Here is a 24293-nt window from a genome sequence, read left to right on the forward strand (position 1 = left end):
AGGGAACAAACTAGATTCACCAGATGATATCCAAAGGCTGTTGCTAAACACACCTTGTAGAACCACTGGACTCTCTGAAATATATGTATAACTTTGATTAAAAATAACAGCAAAAAATGGAAGGAGACCCTCATTGTTACACAAAATTACATATAAGAGGTTGTGAGGGGAATGGGAAAAAAAACAAGGAGAGAAATGAATTACAGTAGATGGGGTAGAGAGAGAAGATGGGAGGGGAGGGGAGGGGAGGGGGGATAGTAGAGGATAGGAAAGGTAGCAGAATACAACAGTTACTAATATGGCATTATATAAAAATGTGGATGTGTAACCGATGTGATTCTGCAATCTGTATTTGGGGTAAAAATGGGAGTTCATAACCCACTTGAATCTAATGTATGAAATATGATATGTCAAGAGCTTTGTAATGTTTTGAACAACCAATAAAAAAATAATAAAATTAAAAAAAAATAATAACAGCAACAATGAGATAAAAAAAAAACTATTAGGGGGAATCAAATAACAAAAAAAAAAAAAAGAGAGAGAAAAGGAGGAAAATAAATCCTGAAACTTCAAATAAAACCAAAATGCAGTTAAAAAAAGCAATTCTGTACAAGAAGCTGCATTTCAGAGTAATACTGATTATGGAGACCAAGGGTTATGAAGGAATCACACTGAAACTCAATCTTATCAGTATTGAGAATATTTCACATTAATATGCAAAGACATATCCCTCCTACCTCAAAGCTTACATTCCAAGATCTCATTACCTTTCAGAGTGATGATATTTATACTTATAGTGAATTCATATGAATGAGAATTTTTCTTTTCTTTTCTCCCCCTTCTGCCACCGCCAGTACTAGGGATAGAACCCAGGGCCTGGTGCATGCTAGGCAAGTGCTCTACCACTCAACCCCTCCCTAGCCTGGTAATTTAACTGTAACAATGCACCATCCTTATGCCTATAGCACCTTTCCTGAGGAACATAAAAATATTTAGTGATTTTATCTTAATCCTCAAAGCATTTCTAAGAAGTAAGACATGAAAGAAATGGAAAGTGAGTGGTTTGCATACTTTTCATTTATAAAACTAGAATTAAGTCATAGGAATCCCAACAGACTAGTGCTCCTGTTGTCACACACTTCTGGAAAATAGATGCCACTTCCCTAAGTCATGGTCATAGTGCCCATGCTCAAATAATCCCAAACTGGGCAGATCCAAGTTATCAAGCTTTGCCTTGGTAATTATCCTATAGTCCTGGCACAGAACAGTTAGCAAATGTGTGAATTTACACCAATGGCATTGCTATAGCACTGTATGGACTTATAACACACGTCCAAGTCATGTTATCTGTTCTTCCCAACAACTCTCAGTATCTGCCAGATACTTATTTTTATTTCTTTCCATTTTTTAAAATATTTGTTTCTTAGTTGTAGTTGAACACAATACCTTAATTTTATTTATTTTTACGTGGTGCTGAGGATCGAACCCAGGGCCTTGCACATGCTAGGTGAGCGCTCTACCGCTGAGCCACAGCCCTCTTTCCATTTTTTTAGAACTATTTATTTTTTAGTTATAGTTGAGCACAATACCTTTATTTTATTTATTTATTTTTATGTGGTACTGAGGATCAAACCCAGGGGCCTCACACATGCTAGGTGAGCACTCTACCCCTGAGCCACAACCTCAGCCCTTTTGATGAGAATATCGAGGCTTAAAGGCAATGACCCCAAATCACAATTTTTATTTATTGAAGGACAAATTGATTTTCCTGGCTCCAAGACTAGTGTTCTATCTCCTCTACCAGCAGGCCTATTATAGAAGTCTCTGAAGATTAATCATTTGCTTATTTTTAAAGTCTAGAAGACTACAGATGGCATAGATTGAAATTGTTGGCTTGCTTCAGATTCCTTCCTAAAACAAACAAGCAAAAGTCTAACACTAGTGGACATTCAGCCACACTCACATTAACAGCCCCTAATAGCTGTAACATGTGTCTCTAAAATGTGATGAGCTATGGTGGTGATAAGTCCCTAAGATGTTGGCTGGACCATCACCCACTGGTTGTGAACTTCACAGACTTTCAGAGGCATAAAAACAAACAATGCTCAGGGGAAACCTTTTTTCCCCATCCTAGGCAGATTTACCTGTCCATGTGCACACACCCATTATAGGAATGAAGTAATCCAGACTTTGGGGATGGTACCAGAAGATCTCAGAAATAACTATTAACAAGAGAATTACAAATTAACAAGAGAATTACAATTTCAACAGAGAAGAGTGGAATGTAACCTTTGAATCACCTCTTTAAAAGCACCCTGTTCCTGCTGATGGGCAGAATCACAGCCTCTGGGACAGAATTCCCTGTGTTTCTCCTTTGCTAGCAAAGCAATAAACCTTCTTTCTCCTTTTTCTTAAAAATAAATAAATAAATAATGTCAGACATCCTTCAACCCACCCAAATGAGGACCTTCAATTCCACACAACTAGGAAATAGCTTCCCACATGATTTCCCACATTTATCTAAGTGAAAACATTCCACCCAGGGACAGAACCAGGTTTTGTAGGACAGAAAGCTTAAGCAAAAGTTAGAGGGTCCTCAGTAAGAAAAATCATACAAAAACCAGTTACTAAATTAGCTCTAGGATTTAAAATATCAAACACTTGAGGATAGATCTAAAGAAATAGAGAATACTTCATGCTAAAAATGTAAAAAAAAAAAAAAAAAAACGATTAAATAAGACCTAAAAAATAGAGGAACACGTATTGTCCTTGGATTGAAAGACTCAACATTCTAAACATTTTGACTCTTTTCAAAATTTTTTTAAAGTATTTATTTGTTTATTTTTTTAGTTTTCGGCGGACACAACATCTTTGTTTGTATGTGGTGCTGAGGATCGAACCCGGGCCGCACACATGCCAGGCGAGTGCGCTACCGCTTGAGCTACATCCCCAGCCCTTTCCAAATTAATTCATATACAATGCAACTTTAAATAAAACGCCCCTACCTCCAAAAAACCTTTTAAGGAAATCAAAAAGTTGATTCTAACATATCAAAGGAAACACAAAGGGTAAAGATTAGTAAAGAAGACAGGCGTGGTGGCGCATACCTATAATCCTAGCAACTTGAGAGACTGAAGCAGGAGGATTTCAAGCTCAAAGCCAAAATAGCAAGACCCTGTGTCAATATAAAAAATAAAGAGAGTTAGGGATGTGGCTCAGGGGATAAACGCCCCTGGGTTCAATCCCGGGTATTAAAAAAATAAAAGACTAATCAAGGTAATTTGAAGAAGCACAAAGCTAGAAAACTCATGCCACCAGGTAACAGACCTGATATGAGATGCGGTAAACTGAGAAGGGGGTGGGAAGAGGTGTTAGTGCAAGAACAAACAAACTGACCAACAGTTCTGTACAGAAAGGCTAAAACCAGAACCATATGCAAATATCACAGCACTTAGTTAAAGGGGGCAACATGGTACACTGGGAAATGAATGGTCTCTTAAGTAAGTGGTGCAGGGTTACCTGATCATCCATGCCGAGAAAATTCCATCTTGATCCCTAAATTTACACAGCACACAGGTTAAATTCAGATAGACTATAAATAACTCTAAATGTGAAGGACAAACAATAAAGCTTTAGGATAAAATACTAGAGCACATCTTCATGATCTTAGAACAGGCAAAGATTTCTTAAACAGAACATAAGTGGCACTAAACATAAAGGGGAAAGTTGATAAATTGGACTATACCAAGATGAGGAATTTCTGTTCATCAAGACACCATTGAAAGAGTGAAAGCAACCCACAGAGCATGAAGTAATATGTAAGAAAAATTCTAAAAGTAAATAAGAAAAAGAGACCCAATAAGAAATTGAGCAACTGACCTCAACAGATAATTCATAAGAGGATATCCAGATGGATGATGATAAACATGAAAAGGTACTCTAACATCAACAGGGAAATGAAAATGAAAACCACAGGAGAAACCATTTTAAACAACTCCACACCCCGACCCCCACAATGGCTAAAAGGAAAAGGATGAAGAATATCAACTGTTGGGAGATGTAGACCAAAAGCAACTTTCATTCATTGCTAAGCTGAACAGACTCACACCCTATGATGCAGCCATTTCACTCCTGGTTACATGCTCAAGAGAAATTAGTACTTACTTTGGTCACCAACACACAGGTGCAAGAACATTCACTGTAGCATTATTATTAGCTCCAAACTGGAAATCTCACACATGGCCATCATCAGCAGAACGTGGTTAAAGAAAGTGTAATGCATCACACCACAAAATAGTATGCAGCAACCAGAAAAGATGGTCTATAGCAACCAGGACAATCAGACCAAACAAACACAATGTTAAGCCAAAGAATTAGATATAAATGTATACACTGAAATACAAAAGCAGGCAAAGTAATTTAACTGTCAGAAGTTAGGATATGGTTATCCTTGGTGGAGAGAAGGCAATGATCAGAAGGTGTGTGGTGATGTTCAGGTGTGCTGGTAACATTCAGTTTCCTGACGTAGGTGCTGAGTGTGTGTGTGTGTATTCAGTTTGCAAAACTCTACCAAGCTGTACACATCATGTATGTTTTTCTGAGTGCAGGTGAGACCTCAATGAGAAGCTACTGCTGCTGTTTACATCAAGTATAGGGCTGAGAGAGCTGCCTTGTCATGTAAAAGAGCCCTGAAACTTAAGTTTGCCTTCATAACAAATCTGCCTTTGGCCCCACCAGACATATCTGCAAGTGAAGAAACTGCATGGAGAAACAGAAATAAGTATTTTTCCACAATTTAACCCAGTTAATTTTCCAGGAATGTAACTACCATGTAAATAGAGAAGATTTTACTCTGCTTTGTGTAGAACTTCGTGAAGATTTATTCATCGTTTTAGAAAATCAAATCACTCATGGCACTGACATATATCATCTGAGTCAACAATGTAATACACCTGGGTCAATGTCTATTTATAGGTGCCATGTTCACAAAGGTAAAGCTATTTGAATCTACAAGCACCAATTGGCTATGGTTTCTAATATGATGTGAGAATTTACATAAAGAAATACATACTTCACTATAAATAATGTCCATTTTTCCTTCATGTTGCAATTATTACATTATAGACTTTATTATCTGGGAATTCCATTTCAGGAAAGAAAGTGGCCATAGAATCTGACAGGGTTGAGAACTAGTTACAAACCATCAGTATATCAGTAGGAAATGTAAATAGAATTCTCATTTCTGAACTTAGTAACTGTTCTTTTAGGCAACTCATATCATCCAATTATGCAAATTATACACTTATCTAAAACGTGTTAAAAAAAGAAAGAAAGAAAAAAAAACAGCTACCATTTTCAAGAGCAATTACCTAAGTGTATCTATCATAAAATTGATCTAGACATGGTGAGCAGAATAGAATGGAGATAGGAGTTCAAATTACAACATCTAAAGGAATCCTTTTCCTTTTAAATCACAAAGTTCCAGTTTGGCATTCACCAGCAAAGACTCCATTATTTTTCTGTTCTCTTTCAAAAATAGCTCCACCTTCAAGATTACACAAGTTAGATCATTCTGCAGCAGTTTTTCTCCTTACAGAGCAGCTCCTAGGGAGCACAGACAGAATCTAAACGTGATCATAAACATATGCCAGTGGTTCTGCTATAGCGAACCAATCCTTTGTGAGGGAAGCCAACAATGTTTTGACTTTTTAGTTTCACTGGGTTGGTGACAAAAGATTTGAGCTACAGATATTAACAATTTCTGCAATAGATCACCTCTTGAAAAACCATCCAGTAAATAAGGATCACAGAGAAGATAACACACAGAGCAAATATGACAGCAGAATAATTAGGGATGTCAAGACTCAGCTGCTCCGAAGGCCTCGTCTGGCTTAAAGCATAGAAAGAATTTACCTAAATTTTTAACCAATGGGCATCTACCTATAGATTATTCCATCATCCCTTAAATTCTCAAGGAAATTTATTTCCAACTAATTACAAATGGCAAAAGGGGAAACAAACTCCCAAAAAGCTCTGAAGAGCCCTGTTAAACAAATCTCATTCTCATAACATCACTAAGATAAAGAGATGACAATATTGCTCTGAGGAAGAAAAATAGAAAACAGATACAAAGAGGTTAAATGACATTTTGGAATTATCCTTGAAAACTTGTGCTCTGTCATACCTCAAATCCAATCCACAAGCAAATCCTTTAAACTTGACAATATACCCAGAATCTGACTACTTCCTCATCTCCCCCTATCCTAGTCCTGGTCCAAGCCCTACCAGCTCTACCCAGATCATCACAGCACCTCCTAGCCCAACCCCATCCTTCTCTAAAGAGATTCTGCAGAGGCCAGTGGTTCTTTTAAGTGGATGTCATTTTTATGTCTCTTCTTTGGCTTAAAGCCCCCAATGATTTTCCATCTCACTTCAGGTCAAAGCCAGAGTCCTACAATGGCCTATAAGATCTGTGTACCTGCCTAGCACAGAAAAGCCTTAGATTCAATCCCCAGCAGTACAAAACCAAAAACCAGTCCCCTTTACATCTATGTCTTTATCTCCTATTACTTTCTCCCTCATTCACTTGGCTCCAGCCACAATGGCCACCTGGATATTCCTGGAACCCATAATACTTCCTGTTCCCTCTACTGGGAAGGCTCTTCCCATAAATTCATGTGGCTTGCATTCATGTGTGCTCCACCTGACTGGATCACCTTCTGAGGTTTTTCTAGACCACCTTGTTTAACTATAACATTCTCCTTCCTGCCCGCTTATCCACATTCCCCTTTTATCTTCACCACCTGATCCACCTATTATTTTCTCATTCGCTTATTTACCGTCTGCTGCCTACCCTGTCCCTAGCAGACAACTGTGAGAGCTGAAATTTTTGCATTTTTTCACTGCTCTCTGCTCAGTATATGTACCAATGACTGGCACAGAATGTATATTCAGTGTCTTTTGACTAAATGAGGAAACCAAGAAGAAGCAAGCAGAGAAGAGCTAGAGACATACAGAAATCCAAACAGCAAGGTAAAGCCAAATGAGAAATCATATTTTAAAGTCAAAGCATTTCTGACATAATGGTTTTAAAGAGATTATTGCTGATATTTCTCCCCAGTTATATTACAATAGGAGGAAATACCTAAATGACACAAAACAAAGAGAGCCACAATGCTAAGGTCATTTCTCTATAAATATTCTCTTAAATGGATTTAAATAAGATGAAGCCCAATCATACTGGGACATGGCATTCATTTATCAGTGAGGCTGCATTAGAATGAGGCCCTCTGGAGCACATGTAAATATATCACTTTCCTAAGTCCTGAACCTACCAAACTGACCTCATGCCTTATCTTGGATTTAGGAGACCATCTCTATTCCCAGCCAAAGTCTGCTTCCCAGTAAGATATCCTTTCCTTCTTTATGGAGGAAAAAGTCAATCAAGGGATTAATGGACAATGTTTAATAACATTACAGCTAATCTTTATTATAAGTTTTCTTTTTAAAGAAAAGCTAGAGAGGAGACACTACCAGTTCTAAAAAAACAAAGTGATAATGATATTATGCACATTTAATGAGCAATTCTCCCCATTAAAGGCATGAGCATAAACAAATTTATTGCACATTTTGGTGACAGAGAGGAAATACAATTAAGTCCATTAATAGCCACAAGAGTTTTTATATTCCCAGAGGACCTTGGTTTCCAGAGTTGTTTATTCATTTTCATCCACAGCAAAAGCTGTGCCTGGCAGGGATGACCATAATGCAGCAGACCACTCTCCACATGCTTTAAGTCTAACGAGGTGATTTAATCAAATAATGGGTTTAATGTATATCACACTGCCAAATTCCATTGTCCATGAGCCAAAAGGACTAAACAGAAACCTACCTGTAAAGACAACAAAAATGATGACCACTAGAAGGTCTACCAGAGGACAAACACTGTACACCATCATGCTCCTAGTCTCACTAACAGCACCCAAGCTGTCCATAGATTTGGATGCCCAAACATTCCATGTACCATCTATTTCTCTTCATAACAAATCTTTGAGGTGGAGAAAGGCAGTCTTTTTTTAAAATAGCAGGACAAAAGTAAGTGGCCCAGAACGGACCAGAACTGACTACACCAAGCACACAGGGTTCCATCCACCAGCCCCGGCACGCCCATCACATGCACATGGACTTGTGTCTCTAAATCATCTTCCACCAAGTTGTCGCTCCCTAAGATTTTAGAAGGATGGACACCTCCCCAAATTCACATTCCTCCTTCTCTAGAACACAGCCTAAACCAGGAGGTGAGCAAAACTGCCTGCTCCTTTTCCCTACAACACCAGCTCTGAATCTCCCATTCTCAGGCTATGCTGCTAATTATCTTACCCTCAAACTCGGAGCCCAGTCATTCTTAACATTTTCAACTGTTTGGTTCTTCAGCCCATTAGAAGCAACAAAAGAGAAAGGGCATGCTGTTAACAATAAGGAAAAAACAAAACTAAAAAACATATAAATTTTGAAGTAGTTATGCTCCATGTACCAGTCTACACTACTCATTAGACCCTGATGTCTACCAGGAGGATCCTGTTCATCATGATGAGTGAGACTTGGGGAAAGGGTAGTCTGTTTTATGTATTTGTTCATTTTTTTTATTTTGAGACAGTGCCTTGGTAAGTTGTTGAGGCTGGCCTCCCACTTGTGATCCCCCTGCCTCAGTCTCCCAAATTGCTGGGATTATAGCCATGTATCACCACATCCAGCTTGTATGTTATATATTCCAAAGGAAGAACCAACAATAAGCAAATATGTTTGTAAATTTTCAACCAAAATTAAAACTCTTGATATCATTAAAGAGGAAAATTAATATTCATGCAAAGATCCAAATGTTTCAGGAGAGGCCACAAAAGTATTATCAGATTTCTCACATAAGAAGAAAATAGAGTTTTTCTATAGTTTGAGATAAAAAAAAAAAAAAAAAAAAAAACCTCAAGGAGACAAGAGAAAAAGACACCCCCCCACAAGTCCTCATTTTCCTAGTCCTTATTCTAGTTTTATTGGCAATAAATAGCGAACTATAAACTGGTTTAGTTGCTCTTCTGGCTGCCAAACCAGGGATAAAGAAGTCAGCAGGTAGAAATAAGGAAGCTGTCAAGTCAAATTGCCTCAAAACACAGTTGTGGTTTGTAGGCGGGACCTGCGCCATCTCTTCCGTTCATGTAAGTGGGCAGGATGTAGAAACAGGATCCAGACCCAGCCACTGCTTCAGACCAAAATATGTAGCTTTGACTTTCTAATAAGCTTGGGGCTTGGTAGTATTTGTGCCTAAGGTGAACTCAAGATCTTGTGACCATCCCACCCACTGAGGACAACAGAATGTCACCCTGATTCTAGAAAGATAGCAGGTTCTTTTGGTTTTCTTGAAGAGAGGGAAGACAGAGAGACTGGATTGGCAAGAAAGATAGCAATAGCTAATATTAATTGCTTTGGGAGGGCAGTACTAGGGACTGAACCCAGGGATGTTCTACCACTGAGCTATATAACCAGTCCTTTTTATTTTTTATCTTGAGACAGAGTTTCACTACATTGCCCAGGCTGGCTTCAAAACTGGGATCCTCCTGCTTCAACCTCCTGAGTAACTGGGATTACAAGAGTACATCACTTGGGGCTGGGACTGTGGCTCAGCAGCAGAGCACTCGTCTAGCTGGGTTCAATCCTCATAATAAAGGTGTTGTTTCCAACTACTTCCAAAAAATAAAAAAATGTTTAAAAATAATAAAGTGGGATAACAAGAGTACATCACTTATTGTTTTCTATATGCAACACACACAATTAATACATGTATTAATTTAACTTTTATGATAATGCTATGAGATAGGAATAATTGTGCCCATTTTATAGAAGATAATATCAAAGCATTAGAGATTAAATAACTTGCCCAAGGCCACTCAAATAATTAACAGTAGACTTGGGATTCAAATCCAAGCAATGGCTCTAGAACCCACATTCACAGCCTCTATGCCATGTAGCTTCCCACTTCCTGTACTTCCAACTGACAATGGATAAGGCAGTCAGTATTATCTGTCAACTATGAGAACCAGACAGGACTTAAGGTACCAAGTTTAACAGAGAAATAGCTCTGATGTCAGACAATCATGAGCTACGAGACAAATTCCAGCTCCACCCACATCTAAACTGTGTAGCCTTACAAAAATGCTTTCCCTTCACTGGGCCTTGGTTTTCCTTCTGAGAAAAGAGATGTGAGAACTTGCCTCTGATGGCCACATACAGAACATGCTCAGTTCATCAGATTCCCTTCACTTCAGCATGAGTTCAAACACCACCCCAACAGAGGCCTTCCATGGCCTCACTGCTCAACAGCTTCCCCTGACTCCCTCAACTCCCTGCCTATTTCAGTCTGTTTCACTCACTTATTGTAAGTCTGATTCATCAGTGGCTTATCAACTCTCTCTCTCTGCACTCGGATGTATACTCCAGGAGGGAATGGACTTTATCAACTTGTTGCTGCTGTCTCCTCAGCACCTACATCATTTGCTACTCAGAAATACTCAGTAAATATTTATTGAATGAATTGTTTATAATAGAGATCCATTCAACAAACATTGCAAATAAACAGGTACTATAGGAAAACCAGTGTCATTAACTTGACACATATATCTGTTGAGCACCTATACAGTGACTAAATAAATGAACAGAATTGTTTCAGCTAATGGTAAGTTGTTGTGAAGAGGCTTCACCAACTCTGAATGGACTGGGCAAGTGAGGCCAGCCTTTCAAGATGGCAGGTCAGCTGAGACCTGAATGACACCAGGGCTACCATCCAGGGAATTAAGAACAACAAGTAGAGAGGACAGGAGAGACAAAAGCCCTGAAGAAGGGGTGACTGTGCTCAGGCCCAGTTCACCAAGAGCTATGTAAGCAACAGAGAATGACAGAAGATAAGGTCAAAGTCAAAGAAAGGGGCCACATCACAAAATGTCTCCTAATACATGAAAAGGGGTTTTACTCTAAGTATGACAGATGCTATTTGATAGTGTCTCTTATCTTTGCCCACTAGAACATAAACTCCATGACATCAAGGATTTTGTTTGTGGCATATACCAGCTGGTCTGTCAGCATCTGTTCAATACGTAAATTGAAGATTATGGGAAGGAGAAGGATATGATTTAATTTTCTTTTTTAAAACATCATTCCAAGCATGTGTAAGGTCCTCGGTTCAATCCCCAGCACTGCAAAACAACAAAACAAAAATGAAACTTCCATCACTCTGAACTGCCACTAGTGGTTACCTTCTAGGAGAGACCAGAGTGTCAGAGAAAGGGAAAAACCAGCAGTGTAGTGCAATGTGTTGAGAGGAGCCAGCAAATAGAAGGAGAGAAAGCTGCCCCCCAAAGCCTGAAGCCTTTCAGTGTTTTTAAGCAAGACACAGGGAAAGGCTAGTGGGGAGGGATCAAATAAGTGACAAGTGATGTCCTAAGCCTTTGGTGTGTCCTAGATTTTTATTTTTTTAACAAAGAATGAAGGCTGTCTCACCTATGAAAAGAGGAACAAAAGAAACTCAAAGACAAATAGACATACACACTGTTTTGGAGAATAACTGGAAAAAAAATACACTTTCCTATACCTAAGCACAATAACCATTCTAAAACTCCTTAGAGATGGTCCATGTGCCAGTTTAGCCCAAGATGCCATCTGGAAGAATCCTGCTCACAGGAAGGTCCTGAGAGATGAACTGTCTTGGAGGAGCTCTGCTGTCTACAGAGAGAGGAACAGGTGGTACTGAAGGAAGGAAAGTTTCATCATCATCCCTTTCATGTCTCCAGTATCCAAACTGGGTCATAAAAACAGCATCGAGTAATTACCTACAGTGCAACTTCTGAAATGCACACAGCCTAAAAAATACATTGGCCAAAATAACCTGCGGTATTATCTGGTGAAATTCTGTTTACAGAACTAAAACTGAAAGTGCTTAAAAGCCAAATGAAAGCCAGGTTTACCTGAAGTTGACAAGAATCATTACTTACAAAGAGAAACAGGAAGTACAATATTCAAGGTTCAGAAAAATTGGTGAAGCTAGAACTAAAAAAATATTCTAACCTCTAGTGTATCTTAAATACTTCACCATCTAAAACTAACTGCACAAACATTAAACAAATCAGTCTGCCTTCATCAACACCAACTCATCCTTCTATTCTTCATCTACCCAATGCAAGGAAGGTAAGTAATGGTCTAGAACATTCTCCATTTGCCATTTTGCCACCAATATAAATGAACAAGGTATTCTAGAACCAAGAAAGGAAGCAGCATTACCCCCTCCCATTTTCTCATTCGATGTTCACTAAATACATAATTTTTTTTTTTTTTTTTTTTTGTACAAGGGATTGCACCCAGGGTGCTTAACTACTAAACCACATCCCCTGCCCTTTTTTTATATTTTACTTAGAGATACGGTCTTGCTGAGTTGCTTAAGACCTTGCTAAGTTGCTTAGTCTGGCTTTGAATTCATGATCCTCTGCTTCAGTCTCCATAGCCGCTGGGATTACAGGTGTACACCACTGCATCTGCCCCCGCCCCTTTTTAGTTGCAGATAGATACAATACTTTTATTTTATTTTTTATGTGGTGCTGAAGATCAAACCCTGTGCCTCACACGTGTGAGGCAAATGCTCTACAACTGAGCTACAACCCCAGCCCCTCCCCTTTTTTAATAGCTTTAATGTGACACAAAATTCATAAAGCTCACCCTTCTGAAGTGTAGAGTTTAGTAATGTTTAGTATACAGTATTCACAGAGTCAATATGTATGTTTTAAATATTTACTTACTGACCTTCTCTGTAATACATGTTTACCATATAATTTTTAGAAATCACCAAAATAATAAGGCCAGAAATTAAAATCATGCACAATTTTACCATCTAAAAACCATGTTGAAGCTGGGCACAGGGGCATCCATTTGTAATTCCAGTGATTCAGGAGGTTGAAGCAGGAGGATTGTAAGTTTAAGGCCATCCTGGACGATTCAGAAAGGCTTTGTGTCAAAAAAAAAAAAAATTATTCATTTATTGATATATAGTGCTGAGAATCGAACCCAGTGCCTCACACATGCTAGACAAAGTGCTCTACCACAGCGCGACAACCCCAGCCCTCAAAATGAAAAATTTTAAAAGAAAAAAATAAAAATAAATTTAAAAATTTTAAAAAGGCCTAAGGATGTAGCTCAGTGATAAAGCATCCCTGGTTCAATCCCTAATACTTCAAAACATAGAACAGAACAGAATAGAATCAAACTAAATGAAACCATTTTGGAGTTAATACATCCAGTCAGTTTTCAATAGATATTGAAAACTGTATAGATATTGACTTAGACCTAAAGCTGTGGGATATAAATGGCAGGCAGGCATCTGAAAGCAAAGACAGGATGAAGTAGAGCAAACCAGAAGGTGATGTCCAAGGAGAAAACACTAAGAAACCTCAGGAGCCCTCAAAACAGCAAAGAAAAGGGTTATTTGGAAGAGGACAAAAATATTCCATTTAATTAAGTGAATAAGAAAAAAACATATATATTTGTATTTGTTTTGCTTTGTCTTTAGTGGTGCTAGAGATGGGACCCAGAGCCTCATACATGCTAGGCGAATGCTCTGCCACTGAGCTACATCTTCAGCCTATATTTTTAAAAAGATACTCACAGTTAAGATTGCAAGGGGTTGGGATTATAGCTCAGTGGTAGAGCGCTTGCCTAGCATGTGTGACGCACTGGGTTTGATTCTCACCACCACATACAAATAAATAAAATAAAGGTCTGTCAACAACTAAAAAATATTTTTTTACAAAAGATTACAGTAAAAAGCATCATTAAAATTGAATAAAATTATGGCATTTGCAGGTAAATGGATGTAGTTAGAGAATATCATACTAAGCGAAGTAAGGCAATCCCAAAAAACCAAAGCCCAAATGTTCTCCTGGTAAGCCAATGCTGATCCATAATCGGGGGAGGAGCATGAGGAGAATGGAGGAACTTTTGATTGGGTGAAGGGGAGGGTGCATGGGGGCAAGAATGATGGTGGAATGAGATGAACATCATTACCCTAGGTACACATATGACTGCACATGTGGTGCAACTCTACATTGTGTACAACCAGAGAAATGAAAAGTTGTGCTCCATTTGTGTACAATGAATTGAAATGCATTCTTCTATCATGTATAACTAATTAGAACAAATTTTTTAAAAAATTAGAGCAAAAAAAAAAAAATACAAAGCAAAATTGCTAAGGGGAAAAGGCTCATGAGGCAAAGTTCAGAGGAGACCAGATACAAGCTTCCAAGAGTCTTTTCCCAGTCAAGTCACATAGAACACTAATTCCTTTTTTAAATTTTTTTTAAAATTTAATTGACACATAATAATTGTACATACTTATGGGATACAGTGTGATATTTCAATACACAAATAATGATCAGGATAATTGGTATATTCAACACCTTAAAGATTTTTTCATTTCCCCGTGTTGGGAACATTCAAAATCCTCTCTTCTAGCTATTTTTTTTAAGTTGTAGATGGACACAATATCTTTATTTTATTTATTTTTATATGGTGCTGAGGATCGAACCCAATACCTCACACGTGCTAGGTGAGCACTCTACCACTGAGCTACAACCCCAGCCCTATTTCTAAATATACACTTAATTATTGTCAACCATAGTTACCATACTGTGCTACAGAACATTAAAAATTAATCCTCTTGCCAAGAAAAGGTTATTTGGAAGAGGACAAAAGTGTGATGCCAGGTGTGATGGTGTGCATCTGTAATCCTAGTGATTTGGGGAGGCTGAGGCACAAGGATCTGAAGTTCAAGGTCAGCCTCAGGAACTCAGTCCCTAAACAACTAAGTAAGACCCTGTTTCAAAATAAAAAATAAAAAGGACTGGGCATGTGGCTCAGTAGTTAAGTGCCCCTAAATTCAATCCCAGTTCCAAAAAAAAAGATTATCACTCTTACTAATTGTACCTTGTATCCTCTAGCCATCCTCCCTAAACCTCCCTCAGCCCCACCCTCCCCAGTCTCTGGAAACCATTATTCCACTCTCTGCTTCTAAGAGGTTAATTTCTGGGGGTCCCACATATAAGTGAGAACATTGGTATTTGTTTTTCTGTGCCCAACTAATTTCACTTTACCTTATGTCCTCCAGTTCCATTCATGTTGTCACAGATTCCACTCTTCTTGATGGCTAACTAATATTCTGTTGTACATACATACCACATTTTCTTTAACTATTCATCCATCTATGGACACCTAGGTTAATTCTATATTTTGGCTACTGTGAGTAGTGCTGCAATAAATATGTAAGTACAGATATCTCTCACACATAATGACTTCCTTTTCTTTGGCTATGTACTCAGTAATGGAATTGCTAGGTCATATGGTAGTTTTACTTCTGGTTTTCTGAGGCACTTCCATACTGTTTTCCATAATGGCTGTACTAATTTATACTCCTACCAACAGCACATGAGAGTTCCCCTTACTCTGCATCCTTGCCAGCATTTACTGTCTTTCTTACACTAGCCATTCTAACTGGGGTGAGAGGAAATCTCGTGGTTTTGATCTGCATTTCCCTGATGATCAGTGATTTGAACATTTTTCATATACTTATTGGCCATCTGTATGTCTTCTTTTTTAGAGACAGAGAGAGAGAGAAATTTTTAATATTTATTTTTCAGTTTTCGGTGGACACAACATCTTTATTTTTATGTGGTGCTGAGGATCGAAGCCCAGCGTCCCGCGCATGCCAGGCGAGCACGTTACCGCTTGAGCCACATCCCCAGCCCCTGTATGTCTTCTTTTGAGAAATAGCTATTCCGATCATTTGCCCTCTTTTTAGTCTGATTATTTGTTTTTCTGCTGTTGGATTGTTTGAGTTCCTGGTATATTCTGGATATTAATCCCTTATTAGACAAACACTTTGCAAGTATTTTCTCAAGAAGCCATAAATATTCATACTAGAAAGACTTAGGCAGGTTTTTCCTCTAAGTATTATCTAATAGGACCTTATGTGATGCTACCATGTTCTAGATATGCCCTGTACAATATGGAAGCCACTAGCCACACATTACCAAGGTGACACAAAAGGGGCCAGTAAATTGGGGAAGTGAATTTCAATTTAAGTAGCCACCTGTGGTTAACAGCTATTACACTGGAAGGCACAGCTTTAAGATAAAGCAACTCATGATGCTAAGACATAACTGAATGCCTGATAGAATGCTTTAAGAAACTATTTTCTAGAGCTGGGAATATGGCTCAGTTGGTAGAGTGCATGCCTTGAAAGCATAAGGCCCTGGGTTTGATCCCCAGCACCACACACACAAAAAAGAAAAGGAACCATTTTCTATGCATTGTATGTATCATCATTTGTTGCCTTTTCCACTGCTTCCCAAAGTATAGAGGTCAATACAGGTCTACCCCTTTGGGAAGCACTGACTGTAAGCCAACTTTCATTGAACCCAGGGGTGCTTAACCACTGAGCCACATCCCCAATCCTTTCTATTTTTTAGTTTTGAAATGGGTCTTGCTAAGTTACTGAGGCTGGGTTCAAACTTGCGATACTCCTGCCTCAGCCTCCCAAATTGCTGGGATTACAGGCATGTGCCACCGCGCCCTGCTGTCAGCCACCTTTCTAAGCAGACAATCACCCCCTGAATGTAAGAGGAAAAAGCATACTAAGGTGGGTGCTGCCATATACCTCTGGTTCTCTAAACCCTTCTCACTGTGCTGGTTACTCTTAGGTCACGGCCTAGAGAAGGAAGGATCCTGTTGGTGCTTGCCAATCTGGAATTCAACCACCATGATCAGGGCCATGTAAAAGAAGTTCTAAGGCCAACTTGAAAATCTGCCTTTTCTCAAGAGCCCTCAATCTTACTCCAAACCCTAAGTGGGAAAAGACCAACACTTTAAAATCATTCCCACAGCTACCCTAGGTCCCCAAAGAGCTTCCAGAATGTGATGACAGTGATGCCACCAGGCCAAGGACCCACAAGATCTGCCTCAGTCTGCATCAACACCTCCAAGTCCTGGCCAAAGCAGGACCAGCCTCCCAAGGTGAGGCAGTTAAGAGACACAGCCCAAGCACCCGAATTGCACCTCCCTCTGGCAAGTGCTGACAATGGCAGCCACAACCGGATGTCTGACGAAACTGGAAAACTAGCTAGGTATAGTGGCGCATGCCTGTAATCCCAGCAACTCAGGAGGCTGAAGTAGGAGACTTCAAAGCCACCCTCAGCAAGGAGAGGCGCTTAGCAACTCAGTAAGATCCTGTCTCTAAATACAAAATAGGGCTGGGGATGTGGCTAAGTGGTCAAGTGCCCGTGAGTTCAATCCCCAGTACACAGAAAAAAAATAAAATAAAAAAGAAACTGCAAAACTAGTTTAAACTGGGGCTGGGGATGTGGCTCAAGCGGTAGCGCGCTCGCCTGGCATGCGTGCGGCCCGGGTTCGATCCTCAGCACCACGTACAAACAAAGATGTTGTGTCTGCCGAAAACTAAAAAATAAATATTAAAAATTCTCTCTCTTTCTCTTTCTCTCTCTCTCTCTCTCTCTCTTAAAAAAAAAAAAACTAGTTTAAACAGAAATCACATAACCACTAATATGTCCTAAATATCTGTAAATCAATACATGTAAAACTGACTCTGAAAGTCATTCTCTTTCTGACTTAAGGATAAATCTGAGGTTCCACAGGGATAATGGATAATATTACCCTGATAGGGAGGATATTCTATTATGAATCTCCTAGGGTAAACATGCTTTTAAGACTTTTAATGCTAGGGAAATAATAGACATGTCACCAGCTCTCTCTTATTTGATCAATTACATTTACTTTATATCTATCATTTAAGTAATGCTCACTGTTGTAGCTCTTTAAGTTCTATTTTATATTTATTTCAACACGTCTTAGGGTGGGTGGTAAGTAAAAGTATTCCTGATCAATGATGAAAAAACTAAAGCATGGAAGAGCTTGTTCTGGTGTACAGTCAGAGCAGTTAACAAGTCTCTCCTGGCCTAGTGTTTCTGTGGTAACAGGAGTAACTGGCCCCAAGTGTTTTCATGCAAAGAACACTTCTGCTGCAGGCCAGGCATGCCAACTCAGCTGTGGCAGGCACCTCCTCTGCCTCTAACACTTTGTCCAATAAGAATTAACCTTAGTACCCATTTTTTTAAAATGTGGTCTAAGGAGCAATGTGATTGATAACTGCTCAACTCCTTCCCTAAGTATACATGAAGATAAGGATATGCAAATGTGCTTTGTACTAAAAGACAAAGGTACTCTGGTTTGAGTGACTTGGAAGAGCACAAGTTGGCTCCTAACAATCACTTTTATGCCAGAGGAAATATTGTGTACTTGTAAAATTTAACAATTTTTGTGCCTCTCCTACTTAAAGCAAATCAAAGAGAGAAAATAACACCAGGGGGAATTCCACCTCACAAAGACTGAAGAGAGAAAATCAATAATAAGACCCTAAAACCCTTCGGGCAGCATGCAACCAAGTCTCCACAGCACACCACTGTGCCACACTGGGCCACAGTAGAAGGTGACTTAGCATGGAGGGAAACAATGCTAGCTCCTGACACTATGAATTTCATAGCTGAGTTGCCTTCTTGTAATAAAGTCTTAAAAGCAACTGTATTTCATAGGGATTACCTCTGGGGAATGAGAACAGGGAAGGGGCTTACCCTTCACACTTGCCATCTTTCTATACTGCTTATATTTCTAACCATGGACATGTGTTAATCTTCTTGTTTAAAAAATTTCTGGCTGAGCATGGTGGTGGACACCTGTAATTCCAGTAGCTCAGGAGGCTGAGACAGGAGGACTATGAGTTCAAAGCCAGCTTCAGCAAAAGCAAGGCGCTAAGCAACTCAGGGAGCCCTTGTCTTGAAATAAAATACAAAATAGGGCTGGGATGTGGCTTAATGGTTGAGTGCCCCTAAGTTCAATCCCCAGTACCTGCCCCCAAAAAATTTTCTGGTAAAATGGCAATTTTTTTTTTTTTTGTACTAGGGATTGAACCCAGGGTTTTTACCACTGAGCTACATCCCCAGCCCTTTTTGTTTTTTATTTTATTTGTTTATTTTGGTGCTGGGGATTTAACCTAGGGGCGCTTAATCATTGAGCCACATCCTCAACCAGTCCTATCTATCTATTTATTTATTTATTTTTGAGGCAGGGTTTTGCTAAATCGCTAAGTCTCAAACTTGCAATCCTCATGCCTCAGCCTCCTTAGCAGCTGGGGCAGGAAGAACAAAGAAAAAAGAAAGTGTATAAGCATGCATCATTACACCTTCTCGACTAAGTCAGTTATTTATAAAAAGTTAAAATCACGATATTTCCTAAGTGCCTATAGCTCATACATGTTAAAATCTATGGACTCTGAGAGAATTTAGTAGATGTTAAAAAAGAGCAAACACATACCTGGAGAAACTACTACAGTGCTTTTTTTTTTTTTTTTAAGTTGTAGATGGACGCAATGTCTTTATTTTATTTATTTTTACTTGGTGCTGAGGATCAAACCCAGTACCTCACATGCGCTAGGCAAACGCTCTACCACTAAGCTACAGCCCCAGCCCCTACAATGTTCATCTTTATTTAAGTATCTAATAAAGGAAACTTTTTTTTCAAAAGCAAATTATACTCTTCACAGGCATCAAGAAAAGAAGTGTGACTGCTCAACTCCTCTCCTCTGCACCAGGGAGAGACTGACTCTCATGTTCTTATGCACACCAAACCTCAGATCACAAAATTCCTAAATGCCTACAGCTCATACATCTGTGTTTCCATGGAGTTACACAAGACACTCTCTATACAGAGCTGCACATTGTCAATATATTCTAAACAACAAACAAGTACACCCAGGAAACCTCAATCCTCAGAAGGACTAAGAGCAAGCCATTTTTCTGCCTATACGGTGTTGTTTTCCATCCTGAAGACAGAGCGGCAGCATGCTCCAAGGAGCACAAGTGTTTCACAAGGATCTGGGGGCACAAGGGTCATTGCCCAGAAACAAGGTTGGAGCAGGACAACGGACAAGTTCAAGGACTGGTCAGTAAACATGACACAACTGCATGCACTCAGCACAGGAAAACAAGCCTCTCACAAGCTAGCATTAATCACTGCCCATCTCATCAGGATGCCTGCCTGTTTCTTGAGCTAAAAATTTATTAACATGGACTACTTAGTGGCTAAGAAATCCAGAGTCAAAAATCAACAGCTACCAGTGAATTTATTTGTCCTCCTCTTTGGTAGTTTCCTGTCAGTCAGCTCATGCCTTTTCAATCTCACGAGCTAGAGGAGGCAGCTGTCCAAATGTCAACAACCACAGTGATGGATGTGAAGGAAGAGTGGATAAGCATGGCTGAATTGACAGTGGGTCTTTGCATAAAGGGGCACAGAGCTTTTATGTTTAAAGAGGTAAATTTGCATACTTGCACAATGTAGACAGAGGAAAGACCAACTTTCACCTACAACAGCTCAAGACCAACAGGTACATCATCACAGGCTAAGTTCTCATTTGAGTACAGTATTGTGCTAGGGCTCTGGCCAAAGCGAATTAAAACATTCCCGAAAAGGAAGGATAGAGAAAAAAGAAAGTGTAAATCAGTGCAGTGCTGTGCACAAAGGACATGAAGAGTAGAGGGGCAAGTGGGACAGCCTGGCATTATCTAAAGTTCCAGATCTATGCCACATGATCAGTGACTTTACCGTCTGTATAAATATGCCCTAAAGAAACCTGCATGGAAACACTAGGAGTCCTGAAAAAAAATATTTATGCATCGCTCCTCATGTTACAAATAGGACACAACCTAAATGTTCATCGGGAGAATTATGACATATTCATTCATACAACATGCTACAATCCATTAATGAAAATATTTAAAACTAGAGCTACTATACAACATTCATCATTCTCACAATTTTGAGTTAAAAAAACTAAGTCAAGAATACATACAGTATGACAGCATTTCTTCAAAAACATTCAAAACTAAATACGTTGTTTAGAGATGCAAATACGCAGTAAAACTATAATCAAATGGAAGACAAGGGAAATAATAAACACAATGTAGAAGAGTACTTACCTTGTAAGAGGAAAGGTGGGGATATGGTTCAGGAGCACCCTGTGGATTTCGACAGAAGGGGCAACACTCTATTTCTTAGCCTGAGATTGTTTTTCACATTCTATATTTACGTGTGCATTTGAGTATATGATAATGTTAACAATAAATTTTAAAAAGAAAAAAATATTAGCCAGGCTGGGTGGCACATGCCTGTAATCCCAGCTGCTCAGCAGACTGAAGCAGGAGGTTTGCAAGTTCAAAGCCAGCCTCAGCAACTTAGTGAGGCTCTAAGCTACTTAGTAAGACCTCGTCTCAAAATATAAAATAAAAAGGACTGGGGATGTGCCCCTGGGTTCCATCTCTGGTACCAAAAAAAAGAAAAATAATATTAAAGAGTTGAGTGGCTGGGTAGATAACTCAGTTGGTAGAGTGCTTGTCTTGCATGCACAAGGCCCTGAATTCAATCCCCTGCACCACAAAAAAAAAGTTGAGGGTGTAACCCCATAATACTCCCTCTCTCTTAAACACCCATCAGCCCATGGGTGGGCTAGAGTAAGAAGAGAGCCCAAGAGAATCAACTCAAGTTTAGAGGTGCCTTAAAAAAGGACACCTTCCAGGCACTTCTCTGGGCTTCTTGGGTGAAACCAGCTCTACAGGCTGCCTACTCACAGGGTAAGCTTTAAGACATGGTACACTGTTCCCAAAGAACTGGAGAAAGACCGCCTTGCCAATACAGAAACAGAAAATATTCCCAATCCAGGCATATTCTTTTTAATGAAAGGAAAGTCCCCGAGGGTTCCAACAGAAAGGAATGGACTGAATTTAGTAACCAGACAGTAATTTTATGGAGCCCTACACAGTTGGAAGATTCTGTGACCAGTTTCTAGTGGGTAGGAGGGGATGAAAAACACACCTAGAGACACATTCAATAGGACTCCAAACTACAAGCACCAGAGTCCAGGCAGGGAAGCAGTGTGATCTGAAGGCCGGTGAACCTGGGTACTCAAGACTTCTTAGAAGCCCCAAGGGTTACTATACGGGTTTTACCTGGAAAAGGTGACAACCGAGTTTGGCACATGCTGAGTATATTGGGAAATAAGAATATCAAAAGCCATCTCCACCACAGCTGTGCAACATATATACAGCCCAGGGGCGCCAGCGAGGCAGGAAGAGTGACTTACTCGGGGAAACTGACGGTGGGAAGGCCGGGTTCCGGCGGACCCAGCGAGAGAAGGCCCTGGGCTGGGTCCAGAAGGCCCGCTAGCTCGTCGAGGGGAAGAGGGTGGTCCCCGCACAGGCAGAAGGTGGGGCTGCCGGAGGAGGGCGGGTCCCCACGGCGGAGTCTTGGGAGGCCTGGCTGGAGCCAGGCCCAGCCTCGGGACAGGCGGGGAGCGGGGGGCGAGTTGGGAAGGACGCCCCAGCCAGGCGACGTGACCCGTGGGATGGGGACGCGGGGGCCTGTCACAGCCCAGCCCGGCGGGCGCGGCCCCCGCCGACCCCAGCGCCAAGTCCCACCCGTTCGCCGCTCACCTGGGCACGCAGCTGGACGAGCTCCGGTCCACCTCCCAGGTGGCGTACAGGTTCATCTGCACCGGGGCGGGGGTGCGGCCTGGCCCCGGGCCGCCGGGAGGCGCGGAGCCAGAGGCCACCGCGACGGCCATGGAGGTGGAGGTGGACGAGGACGAGGAGGAGGCAGCCGCAGCCGAGGTGGACGAGGACGACGAGTTGGCCTGGGCCAGCTTGGGGGGCGTCGGCTGCTGCGGCGGCTGCTGCGGCGGCGGTGGCTGCTGCTGCGGGGACTGGGTGACCCCAGAGCCCCTCTGGCCGCCGCCGCCCCCAGCGGCTCCTGCACCACCGCCGGCCCCTCCGCGTTCAGCCATGGCCCGGCTGGGGGTCGAGGGGCGCGGGGCTCACGCGAACCGAGGCGACGCCGAGCGGCTCCCAGGTTTCCCCCGCGGCGGCGGCGACGACGGCGGCGGGGCCTCGGCGCGACTCTTCAGCCCGCGCGACCGAGCACGGCCGCCAGCAAGTCTGCACGCACGCGCGGGGCCTCGCGGCGCGCGGTCCTCGCGCTTGCCCGCCGCTGCCTGTTGCGGCCCGCGCCGCCGAGACACTGGGTGGGCGTGTCTGGGAAGGGGCGGGGAGCCCCGGCTCGCAGCCCCACCCAGCGCCGAGGGGCGGGGCCCGGTCGCGCGCTCGCGCCCGGCCGGCTCTGGGCGCGCGCCCACCCAGACTCCCGCCCCGAGGGGCGGAGAAGGCGCGCGCTAGGCCTGCGCTCGACGCCCCACGCTGACCGCCGCCGCCTGACCCCTTCCGCTCCCCGCGCTCCACGGTCGCAGCCCCGCCGGCGGAAATCCCGCTTTTCCGGGGCGCGGTCCCGGCCAGGGGGGGCTGCCGCCGGAGCGCGCCTGGCCCCCGGGGTCTGTAGAGCGTCGTGCGCGGTGCGCAAGCTGTTTGCCCACCGCCTCTAATCCCGGCTTTAAAACCTTGGGGCTTTATTACCCAGACCACCAAAGGGTAAAAGGAGCGGTCGGTGGGGATGGGAGGCCGCCCAGCACCTCAAGCGCCCGAGAGCTATAAGTTCCCGGCCCGAGGTAGTAGGCAGGGGCTTAAATCTGGAGTCCAAAAGACCCTGGGTTGGGGGTGGGCAGGTTCTCGGGCTTAGCCCTGGGCTGGCCCGTTTGGCGACAATTTACTCCTCCTTTCCCTACAGCTCCCCTCCCTCCCAGAAGCCTTTATTACAAGGCCTCAATGTGTTCTCAAGTTTCTCAAATTCTGTTCAAGGCCTAGCTCAATAGTTCAATGACCCTGTCCTGGTGGGACCTCTCCACTCCCCCTTTCCAGAAACCATCTTGAAGACCAGTATTCTAGCACCTCCCGTGCATTTCCACAGATAACAGTAGTGCAACGGAGCTCTCCCCAGGGCTCAGCAAATCTTTTTGATCCAGGAAGATTTCTCAGGAAGGGGGACCTTGAGAATGCAGGCTCCTTCCCACACTCCAAACACCCTAGCTCTAGTGTCAAATAAATCCAGGGGCTCCCAGGGACTCAGGACATCCTATTTAGATTTCCAGCTATGTTCTCACAGGTAAGGACTTGGACTTTCCTCCACAAGGTCAATTAGGAAGGCCTGGCATGGCCTACTTCCTTAGCCCACAGTTACTTCCTTAGCCCACAGTTACTTCC

The 24293-nt window shown here is 41.8% G+C and overlaps 1 protein-coding gene across 2 annotated transcripts in view; it reads right to left on the reverse strand.

Annotated features, from left to right (window-relative positions):
• Pacs1 (phosphofurin acidic cluster sorting protein 1) overlaps nt 1–23187 on the reverse strand; it is a 138344-nt gene extending 115157 nt beyond the window's left edge. Inside the window, exon 1 of one of the 2 annotated variants that reach the window (XM_027944396.2) lies at nt 22638–23187. In XM_027944396.2, coding sequence (XP_027800197.1) covers nt 22638–22987 — 350 coding nt within the window. In that variant the 5' untranslated portion in view covers nt 22988–23187. Of the gene's footprint in view, nt 1–22288; nt 22354–22637 lie in introns of those variants that run through there. The other variant, XM_071616037.1, reaches the window with a different exon arrangement.
• Nucleotides 23188–24293: the final 1106 nt, after the last annotated feature.

The sequence above is a fragment of the Marmota flaviventris genome, chromosome 9 (genome assembly GCF_047511675.1).
Source record: "Marmota flaviventris isolate mMarFla1 chromosome 9, mMarFla1.hap1, whole genome shotgun sequence".
NCBI classification, from domain to species: Eukaryota; Metazoa; Chordata; class Mammalia; order Rodentia; family Sciuridae; genus Marmota; species Marmota flaviventris.